General features: G+C 48.9%; 1 protein-coding gene across 1 annotated transcript in view; it reads right to left on the minus strand.

Annotated features, from left to right (window-relative positions):
- Nucleotides 1-8,770, minus strand: part of LOC130861067 (myosin-16-like) — a 51,590-nt gene extending 42,820 nt beyond the window's left edge. Inside the window, 9 exon segments of the mRNA XM_057749558.1 lie at nt 70-133; nt 1,125-1,217; nt 1,952-2,048; nt 2,362-2,389; nt 2,979-3,087; nt 3,090-3,125; nt 6,094-6,237; nt 8,073-8,161; nt 8,572-8,770. Coding sequence (XP_057605541.1) covers nt 70-133; nt 1,125-1,217; nt 1,952-2,048; nt 2,362-2,389; nt 2,979-3,087; nt 3,090-3,125; nt 6,094-6,237; nt 8,073-8,161; nt 8,572-8,770 — 859 coding nt within the window.
- Between the last annotated feature and the right edge of the window lie 2,518 nt (nt 8,771-11,288).

Here is an 11,288-nt window from a genome sequence, read left to right on the forward strand (position 1 = left end):
GCACTGGACCCCACACATTGTGTAGCTGGTCCTGCCCCCCAAGAACCCTCCAAAAGCAGCCTGACTCACAGCTCTTGATGTCAGCTCTGGCCAGCTTGCCTGTAGTTCCGAAGTGGATCCGGATGAACTTGCCCTGAGAAGGGAGGAGAGGGGAGGGTCCTGAGGGAGGACATGTGTAGCTCTAGACCAACCTGCGACCTGGAGTTGGCGGTGGTTACTCAGTGACCGCCCCGCCCCACCCCACCCCTGAATTCTAAGGGCGCTGCAGGAAGGTATCTAGGCCAGAGGTGGCTGTATGTGGAGTTGTGGGTTTCCCACTCAGATGGGCAGAGAAGGAGGGTCTTGGGGCTAAATCTAGGGTCTGGAGGTAGCCTGCAGGTTTGGGGCATTTGTGGGGCAGAAGAGTGCCCCACAGGAGGGGCTGGGAACCTTTGGAATTCCGCTTTGAGGCAGGCATGATGGGAATTTGGCCAGCCACATATAGGGGGCACTGTACCACATCTCCTTATGGAGAGACACTGCATCCCCCTCCCTGACCTTTGGCAGAACCAAGGACAAACTCTCCTGGAAATAGGAGTCTCTGTGTCTCCCTCACCGTTTGCCCTCACCTCTGCTCCTCACCTGCCTTCACCTCCTCCCTGCCCAGCCTTGTTTCCCCAGGCAGTGAGAGTGCCCAGCAGGAGGTGGGGGGTCAGACGGGAGAGGCAGGGCGCCTACTGAGCTCCTTCTATGACCCCAGCTCCCACCAGACTGGCTTCAGAATCCACCAGGGCCCTGGGGACAGCGCCTCTTCTGCATCCCACCAGCCATGGTCCCCCTGGGTGGGGGATGGGGGGATGGGGTGCCAGCATCTAGCCACGGCAAATATCTGGCTCCCCTATTTTGACTTTTCAGCCTCTCCATCACTGTGTACCCACATCTCTGCATTCAAACCCTGGATTTCAATACTGAATTGGGCTCTAGTTAATATAGATCCTGACTGATAAGAATCTCTGGGAAGGAGATGCCGTGACTTGCCTCATCCTATTGATGAGTTTCAATCAGCCTCGATTCCCTTCCTTGGAATGGGGTGATAATGCCTGTCCCGCCACCCCCGGGGCCACCACTGCCGCCGTCACACTTACGAAGCGGGAGGAGTTGTTGTTTCTGGTGGTCTTGGCGTTGCCGAATGCCTCCAGTACAGGGTTTGCCTGGATGATTTGATCCTCCAGGGACCCCTGGCCCAGATAGAAACACAAGGTGGGGTGGCCGGTCAGCTGCTGCCTGGGGACCCGGGGTTTTCAAATGACAGTGGCTTATGGCCAGGAACCCAGGAGGGGCACAGCCTTGGGGAGGCAGGGAGAGCGGGACTGGAGGGGAATTGGGAGGACGGCCACTGCCTAAGGACTGTCCCCCTGCAGCCCCTGAAACTGGAGGGCACCTGCCAGATGATGGGCCTTGAGTTTTAGCTGTTGTTTCTTCCCTTTGCTCTTGGTGAAGAGACTCCTACATAAACTTGAAAACCCTTCCTTCGGCATCCCTGGTCTTCCTTTGAAGTCTTCCTTTCCTCTTTGTCAGCTTTTTAGAGCTGCCACTGGCCCAGCTAGTGCTCCCTGATTAAGCGCCTTCTTCTGTCAGGGCCTGTGGAAGCAGCTTAACGGGAGCTGGCACTCCCCTTTCTCCCCTGTCAATCACAAGGGGCTCTGGCACCAGCACTTCTTGGGCAGACATGGCCTGGGACATCAGAGTCCATCCAGTGGGTCAGATCTGGGACTCCAACCTCCTTCTCCCTATGGGACCCCACCCAAGTTTCTTCTCTCTAGGCCTCTGTCTCCTCATCTGTAAAGTGGCCCTAACCCAGAGAGCAGCTGTGAGGGTCACATGGTCTCTGCTGTGTGTGTCGCTGCTGTGTGTACCCAAAGACGGGGCGGGCTGGGGGTGAGAGGCCCTGAGTGTGCCCGGTAGGCCCTACCTTCCCATCTGAGGACTATTTGCCCGTTCCTCCGATGTTGGCAATGTACTGGATGACCTTCTTCGTGTTCTCAGTCTTGCCGGCACCAGATTCTCCACTGCAGGTGGAAAACGGGAGCAGACACGTGAAGGACAAAGAGGGGACTGGCTGCAGAGAAGCAAAGCAATGAAAGGTGCAGGCTGGGCATCATCACATCTCACCCATCAGGGACAGACAGGGTGGGGCGGGGGGACTTGGGGACATGAAGCCCCCACCCCCTACTCGGTTTAGCAGATGCAGCCTTACTTGCTTGCAGCCTGCAGATTTCCATACGACATCCTGCCAATTAATTCTAAGAAGGCTTAATTACATGTGTAAGACACAGACCTAATTATATAGACTATAGACTGAGAGGCAGGAGGGACACTTACGTGATTAGTGTAGACTGATTTTCATGCTCTGTAGGGAGGGAACCGTCAACAGGAAGATGTAATTAGAAAACACTTAGAAACTTGACATTTGGCATCACCCTAACCACGCTGTCTACATCTCCCTGCATCACACCCGGCTTGGAGCATGGCTGCAGCAGCCCACGGACGCTGAAGACCTCGGGTCCCGTGGGGTCTGAGGCTATGCACCTGCCTCTACAGGCCACATCCTTGTAGAAGGGGCCGAGAATTTACCAGCCACTCCATTTCTACCAGCCCCATCCCATAAAGCTGCCTAGTCGTAAGCAACATAAAGAGAAATAGTAATAAAAATCACTTTGTACCATATGGTGAAGATCACACAGGGAATGGTTAAAGGTTGACTTGAGTTCTGGACATTATTTAGCTTGGCATCCTGTGTTTTTATGATGCTTAAATGAGATGGGGTGTTAGGTAGGGCAGGTACTTAGCAAGTGCACTGTCAGAGCAATATTTAAAAAAAAATCTTCAACAGGTGATGAGGGGTCAGTGTTGGGATTGGGTAGCATGTGGGCCTAATGCATTTGGATCCCCAGTGGCAAAGAGACTTTTCTCAGCCTGGTGGGCCCCACTGCACACACCCATGAGCATGTCATGGTAGGCATTGTCTAAGATGAAGAGGAGGTGGGGCGGCTTCTTGCCTTTGTACATGTTGGCCACATGGGCCCCATAGTTGGGCAGCCACCGGTATAGGGGTTGACTGTCATGCAGAACAAGCCTGAGTAGGTCTGGCAGGAGGGAGGAAAGATGGTTAGCTCTTCCCTCTGGACCCCAGCCAGTCACAGAGCATCCTGGCTGGAGCATCCTGGCTGGAGCATCCTGCCAGCCTAAAGAGATACAGTGATGTTCTCTCTGGGGGCAAAATCCATGCCCGAGGCTTTATCCAGTGAGCAAAACCAGTCTTCCCTTTAATATATATCAGTTTCATTTTCTTGGGTTTAATATCTGAATCGATAGCATAGTCATTTGAATGGACAAATATGCAGCAAAATGTCCCCCAGCTGCTCAGTGTGTGCCCCCTCCTCCCACAGGGAAGCTCCATGTTGGTTTCTAATACCGCTTTCCATGGTTTTTGATGCACGTATACAAACAAATCCAGAGATCCCTTCATATCCCCTCCTCTTGTTTTTAAAACAAACGATAGTATTCTATGATACTGATTTATTTTTATTTTTTTAATTAAAATTTTTTTGAAGTATAGTTAATTTACAATGTTGCATTAATTTCTGCTGTACAGCAGTGACTCAGTTATATTCTTTTTCATATTCTTTTCCATTATGGTTTATCACAGGATATTGAATATTGTTGCCTGTGCTCTACAGTAGGACCTTGTTGTTTATCCATCCTATATATGATAGTTTGCATCTGCTAATCCCAAACTCCCAATCCTTCCCTCTCCCACCCCCAAGCCTCCCTTAGCAACCACAAGTCTATTCTCTATGTCTGTGAATCTGTTTCTGTTTCATAGATATGTTGATTTGTGTCGTATTTTAGATTCCACATATAAGCGATATATGATAGTTTTATATCTTGCTTTTTCCACTTAATATATGGGGGAGATTTTCCATGAGAGTTCACAGAATTCTTACTATGTGGACTCAGTCTGACTAGTGGGCAACTGGGTTTGATCTACTCAAGAAGATCTCTTTTCACCCCAAGGCAATTTTGTAAGCAATCATCCCATTAAAAAAAATCAGGAAAACCAATGAGGTAGTGAAAGAAATTATCTGAGGGCAGAATAGGTGAGGGCAAGAAACGGCCAAATCCATGGGTCCAAAACTTCTCCTGCTGGACACTTGCATTGACCTCTGGGGCCCCCACTCTCTGCCTCTTTTCACATCAACTTTGAAACTTTCCTTTTTTTTTTTTTTTCATTTATGGCCTCTTCTTTATTGAATTCACTCACTGATTAATTTTTTTAACTTTTTATTTTTTTATTTTTTACAATAAACTGCATATATTTAGATTGTACAATTTGGTATCCCAGTCTCCCAATTCGTTCCCCCCCAACCCTCCCTGCTTTCCCCACTTGGTGTCCATATGTTTGTTCTCTACATCTGTGTCTCTATTTCTGCCTTGCAAACCAGTTGATTTGTACCATTTTTCTATAGTCCACATATATGTGTTAATATACAATATTTGTTTGTCATACAGAGTGAAGTGAGTCAGAAAGAGAAAGTCTCTAGGTCCATCCATGTCTCTAAAAATGTCCCAGTTTCCATTTTGATCCAAGTGGGGATACACACGCCCCAGCTTCTCTTTAGCAAAGCTGCAGTATATTGAGTTTTTTAAAGGAACCTTATTAAATACAAAATGATCCAAAGAGAGAGGAGCAAAGAGAAGAGGAAGAGAACCCACGTAAAGACCTGAGAGGATGATGCACCGTGTCTCATCCTGGGACCCAGGCACTGAGTCACTCTTTCCCTCCAGCCCTGTCTGGGGAGTGGGGTGGGGTAGATAGTGGACCAGAAGCTAGTTCTGTCCCTGTTTGGGTCAGAATGCAAAGGAGATGTCCCCTGCCAGCCGTGCAGGAGGGACACAAGAGGGCAGCAGTCAGGGCCTTGGAGCTGTCCTGCCTGCTCCAGTTTTTCAATCAGTGGTTCAACTGAGGTGTGTGGATTTAAGAGGGGACTCCTGCCCTGGTCCTTCAGGCCACACTCCACAGAGTCTGCAGCCTCTTAGCCCAAAGACATGGTGTGGCCACCCACAGGAGCGAGGGCTTAGCTGCAGAGGGGCCCCGAGTAAGCCCCAGCCCTGAGCTTGGCCATCAAGCTCACACAGACATTCTCAGCCCACGCTCCAGGCTCAGCCAGGGGCGGACGTGGCTCTTCTCAGGCTGAAGTCCAGTGATACCCTACTAGCCTGCAGGCCCAGCAAATATCCCCAAGAGCTTTCCAGAGGTCCTTCAGCACTGCATGGGGCTATGGGGCTGCTGAGGGTCTGAATTCAGAACTAAAGTAGTATTGAAGTAAGACAAGGGGAGGGAGCATGTGACAGCTCTCTTGGCTGTCACCAAAACCCAGGGAAGGGAAATCTCCTGATCCTGAAGTCAGGCCCCAGCTCACCTAGTCCTACCAGATAGCCTCTTTCCTTTTTAGTAAAGACATCTAGAGAGGCAAACACCAAAACTTCCTTATATTCTATTTTGAGTTTAGCCGCCAGCACCTTTGGGAAGTCTTAGGATTTCCAAGATGGTCAGGGGACTGATGGTAACCCACTTTGTTTTTCCTAGCACAGGGCTCAGTGTTTGCTGAATGAATGAATGGTTGGATGGATGGCTAGAAGGAAGGGAGAATGGAAGAAGGGAAGGGAAGGAAAGAGAGAGGAATGGATGGATGGAGGGTGGATGGATGGACAGGGAAGCACGTCTAATGAGGCGACATGAAGTCACTAGGGGGAAAATGATGTTTTGCTTGGAGAGTTTGCAGGGGTGGGGTCAGGAGGAAGACTTCTAGATGACAGCCTCTTTGACAGTAAAGGGTGTGTTGGGTGCCCATGGAGATCGTACCATCACTGAGATGCCAAAGCCATGGGGTGGAAATTCTAACACATCAAAAACATGGTCTCTCTGCCTTGTCCCAGACATAACGTGTACGGGTTGCTGGGGAGGGTAGAGGAGCTGCCTCCTCCCCATCAGGAGAGGAGAAGAAGATCGGCAGCCAGCCCTTCTTCCCCAGCCCCAGCACCAGCACTCACATAGATCCTCATGTTGACATAGCGTTGACGCAGGTTGTCCAGGATGCTGGCCTCATTCAGGAAGGTCATGTCTGCCATGTCGCTGACCTGGTAGAATTTGGGTGGGTTCATCTGCTGGATATCATCCTTCTTCGTGGTGAGTGTCTGGGGGGTCAAGACACAGCAGCACATGCATTAAGACACAGTACTGTCACAGCTGCGGCGGCATCGGCACAGGGTACCACCCACTCTCTGGTGTCCTGCAAAAAGCTGGAATCAGTGGGTCCAAATCCTGGTCCAGCCATGTCTCATCGACTTGATGTGGGGAGGAACTTCCAAGGCCATATGAGCCCTAACTGCCTCACCTTGGAAGTAGGGATGACAGTGGCTTCCTTGGCTGGTTGCTGGGAGGACTATGTGAACTTAAGTGGCATCAAGTAAGACCTTGAAGTTCCCTCCTTACATTCAGAGTACCTGCGACCGTTGCGTCTCTTCCAGCCAAGTCCATTCTGGTAGCTGATCAGAACTTGCTCATTGATCCCAGGGACGCTTTGCAGAAATGTGACTCTTGGCTCCCTGCCTTGAGAATTTGGTGGTGGTTTCTAAATAGCAATGAACTTTTCCATTAAAAATAAAAAGACATTCCCCTGCTTCCACCAAACCACCCTGAAGGATAAAATTGAAAGCAAGCAAGCAAGCAAACAAGACCTCCCCCTGCCACCAAAAAAAAAAAAAAAAAAAGACAAAATGATGAGCAGTAGATGTTTTAGGGTGAAAATAATACAGCACGGAGAGTCCGGAGCTCCTGTGCACAGCAGGCAAACCCCATCCCCACTCTGCACCCCAGTATTTCCTCTGTAAATGAAAACTAGTGCCAGCTCTTAAATGGCAGCATCTGGGACCAAAGCTCAAGACGTGATCCAGAAAACAAATATCTCTCAGCTGCTTGAAGCCTGAGATGTGAGGCTTGAATACCTACTGGGATTTCTGGGACTTTTAATAATTTATGAGTCCAACAGACAGATAATTTGAAATCTTGACAGTTCTGGAAAATCCACCCAGTAATGGTCACCACACCCCTAGTAAATCAGGCTAGGTTTCATTCAGAGTCCATTTCTGGTAGTTTCCTGAACTCTGGGCCTCGCCCACAGGCAAACACTTCTCTTTCAGTCCCAGCAGAGAAATGGAGCCCATGACTTTACCTTAGGAGCCAGACGAGTTGGTCTTTTCTGTCCCAAACCAGGCTGGATGACGTGTGACGCAGTTGCTCACAGTAGTTGTGTTGTCCTTAAATTGCACCCAAACTGCAGCCTCTGGGGCTCCACTCTCATCATGCATCATTCCTGGCAACACTGCAGTGCCCTGCCCTTCTGAAAAGGATGTTTCTCCTGAGAGTTAAGCTTGACTTTCATGTTCAAACCCACTTTACCCCAGCTATAGCCTCATCTCTCTGCAGCCACTCCCCTCCGAGGGAGGGAGGCACACAGTAAAGCTTAGATGTTGCAAGTTCTGATTACAGGAAGGTCTCTTTTCTCTTATTCATGAAATTAACCAAGGATTGACTTCACACTCCCCCAAAACAGCCCACCATGGAAGATGAGGTGGTGCGGTAGAGGGGTCATGGGCATTGGAGCCAGGTACAGCAAGCTTTGAATCTGAGTTCATTACTTTCTGACTTTGTGACTGTAGGCGAATTACCTAAAATCTCTTTGATCCTCTGCAAAATAGGGTCCATACTTCCTACTACATCAGGTTATTGAAAGGATAAAGCAAAATGTCCAGCGCCTCCCCAGGAGTCTGCCCCAGGGGAGGGGTTTCATAAACTAAAATTTCTATCCAGTCTCCAAGTCATTCCTCATAGTCAGACACAGTGTGGACCAGCAGAGAGTGGTGTGCTAGGAAACGAGCTGTCTGGGGGAAAAAAAAAATCCCTGATTTGTACCGTTTGTCAATTCCACCATGGCTGCAATGTCCCCGAATGTTTAGCATTGGATCCTTACCAGCCAGGACGAGCCAGCCCCAGCACACCACCGTTTGTAGCTCATGACACTGGAGAGCTCACTCAGGTTGGCCAGAGTGTCCCAGAGCCCTGTCTCACATTCCTCATGCTATCATGGGCACATAGCACAACTCCTGATGGTTGGGATGCTCCTTCTTACTCTTAGAAAATAGATTCCCCATGAGAGCTGTTTGGGGCTTTAAAGATAAGTAACTTTCCTGATAGTCTCTCTCACACTTGTACTGTTTTAGAGCATACAAAGTACTTTCATGTCCTATCACATTGGAATCTCTATTGTAAGAGAGCCAAAGCTCAGAGAGGAAAAGTGTCCTACTCAGGGCCCTACAGCTTGAGAGTCACTGAGTCTGAACTTGAACCCAGCACAGGGGACTCGGAGGCATCTTCTCTTCTTGCCACCCTGCCTCTTGAACCTGGGTGTCCACCACTTCTAAAGCTCAGTCTCATCCTGGGGGTTATTCCCCACCCACCTGGTTAGTGACCCTCTTTCATGGTGACCTGGTTGCCCTGTTCAGACTGGATCTCCCCAGGGATGAAGCCCTCCTTCTCATCCTTGACCCAGCAAGTCTTCTTGATGTCATAGGGCTTGTTCATGGCTTCAATTCTCTCCTTATTGGAAGGTGCCAGGAAGGGCATCGGGTCAAAATCGTTCCCACATTTGCCTCTGGATCCACTGGGCATTGTGGCTTGGCTGAGGGAGGAGCAGGAAGGAACCACGGGTGGGAACCAGGACTTCCCTGGGTGCTGGAGGGGAAAGGGAGGATAGTTTGTGAAGACTGTCATACAGCCTGGAACAGATGCCTGAGAGAGACAGGGGGCTGCTTCTCTCATGTCATTTTGAATGTCTTGCTGCTATTAGATCTTAGTAACCAAGAATAAGAAAGAAACTGATAACTCCTCAGAGTTATGTACCCTTACCCAACACAAACGCTTCTGCATCTGTGGTCCCAAATGCCCTTCACACTAAGGCTGTGAGGTAGGGATCAGGGAGTTCATTTTATGGAGGAGAGGATGAAGGCCAAGAGAGGTTAAAGCATGGACTTTTAACCATGAAATGGGATGAGAAAATAATTACCACTTGGTTTGCATTTTCCCTTAAGATCTGAGTAGAGGCCACAAGTCACCGTGGTGCCAGCATGGCTGTGGCTTGTCCCCAATAGAAATCACAACTATTCTCCTTTCATTGTGGCAGGCATCTCCAAATATGACTTATCCTCATCTCAACTTTGAAATGATGGTCTCATGAGACCCTCAGAAGTTGTTATTTAAGTCTACTAACAAAAACTACACTTTTAATTGCTATATCACAAACTGATTTTGTAATATTTTGATAACTGGATTTTAATACCATTGGTTTCCTTTGTGACCCTATGTAGTTTATTTTATGCATTTAAAAACTAATCTGAGCAAAGGTCCACAGGCTTTACCACATTCTAAGCAAGTCCCTGGTACAGAATAATTGCCCCAGTTCAATGATTATCTCTCTTAAGACAAGGCCAGCCTGGGGTCTTGGTTTCCAAATACAGATAATTTCACCAAACCACCAGGAAGGAGGAGGACTAGGGACTTGCAGTAGCAAAAAGAGAAGTCAGAGGCATCCCAGTTTGTCTTGGGGGTGAAGAACCTTCTTGGAGGTTTGGGGAGGATATGGTTCTAAGCCCATTTGCCAGCAGTGCTGTTCTCAAGCCAAGGGTACAGCCTCCACCTTTAAGTAACCCAGCCGGAGGTGGAGGGTCTCACAACAGTGCCCCCGGAGCCCTGCTACACGAGGCTGTCCTATCCTCAGGGGAGCTCCAGTGTTTCCTGCCAGTTGTCCTGGTGTTTCCGAAAGAGGCTGAGCCACAACACACAGGTGATGGAGACAAAACCAGACACTTTCTCCTCTTCTCATCTTGCTCTGGGGTCCAGCTTAGGGAGTTCTGATTGGACCCTGGGTTCCCCAACCCCAAAACTGGTCCATTTCGCAAAAATAGGAATGAGAGAAGTGGAGGGTAGGGGGTTTCTGTGCCCTCGTGGGCCACTGACCTCTTTGTTCATCTGGTGATGTCTGTAGTCTCATTGAACAAAATTTTAAATTCAGGTAATAAGCTATGTAAGATCACCAAGGAAACAAATGACGTTGAAATGTAATTAACACAATAGTCAACATGCGTGATACGGCAATACAAGTGCTCCTTTACTAACATATCAAATAACATGATCTAATGGCAGGTCTAATAAGCACTTTAGTTTTGAAGCAAGCATGAGAATTAACAATCTTTTGAGCTCTCTGCAACAATTGTTACATGATACGAAAATATCAGTGACTTCCATTGCTGACAACATCACAGGTACTGCTAATACAGCTGTGATTTGTCACTTGTGTTCAAAGGGGGAGGAAACGACACATTTCAGTTAAAGGTAGTGAACATCAGGAAACAATTGTTTTCCCACTGAAGACCCCCCAGCCTGGGGTAGGAACCCTGCCTGATCCCTCCTGAGTCCCGTCTGTGGGGAGCACAGGGCTGGAGTCCTTGGTGTCTCCCGATAGCTTTGGACAGTTTTTGTCCAGCATCCAGGAGACCAGGCTCTCACTCAGCTCTGCCACGAGTCACCATGGGCAGCTCAGTGGCCTCGTTGTTCCCCACCCCCTTTCTGGAAGATACGATTGCTCAACATAAACTTCCTTTTGTCATTTGTTGTCCCTGACGGCACCATTGCATTGCCTTTCTGCGGTCTCATTTTCATGATTCTGTTTGACATAGATGGAAGTCACCAGGGAGATGAGACCAAAATCCACATGAAAAGAAAACGCGAGTATCAGCAAGGTCAGATTTTTAAAAATGCATTAGGCTTGTCATTAAAACAGAACAACTGCTCCTGTCTCAGCACTGGGTTCCTTTTTAATTGTCCTAATGGGGGAGGACGGGCCAGAAATTCTCCTTTGCTTATTCCAATTAGACTGCTTGTATTTTTTTTTTAAGGTGGTTTTGCCATGCACCACAGGCTAAGGTGTGATGGCTGTTGTCCTGGCCTGGTGGCTTGGGGCACAGACCCCTGGGACCAGGCACTGCCTGAGAGGGCCATGCAGGCCACTGACACCAGGTTCCACCCCTCTCGGTGGCCACCAGCCTCCTGCTCAGTTATGAACCCACCTTCCAGGCCCCCCTGCATCCAAACCACTCCTTCCCCTCTCCCCAGACAATTGTTCTTTCCAGGC

The sequence above is a fragment of the Hippopotamus amphibius genome, chromosome 9, assembly GCF_030028045.1.
Source record: "Hippopotamus amphibius kiboko isolate mHipAmp2 chromosome 9, mHipAmp2.hap2, whole genome shotgun sequence".
Lineage (NCBI taxonomy): Eukaryota > Metazoa > Chordata > Mammalia > Artiodactyla > Hippopotamidae > Hippopotamus > Hippopotamus amphibius.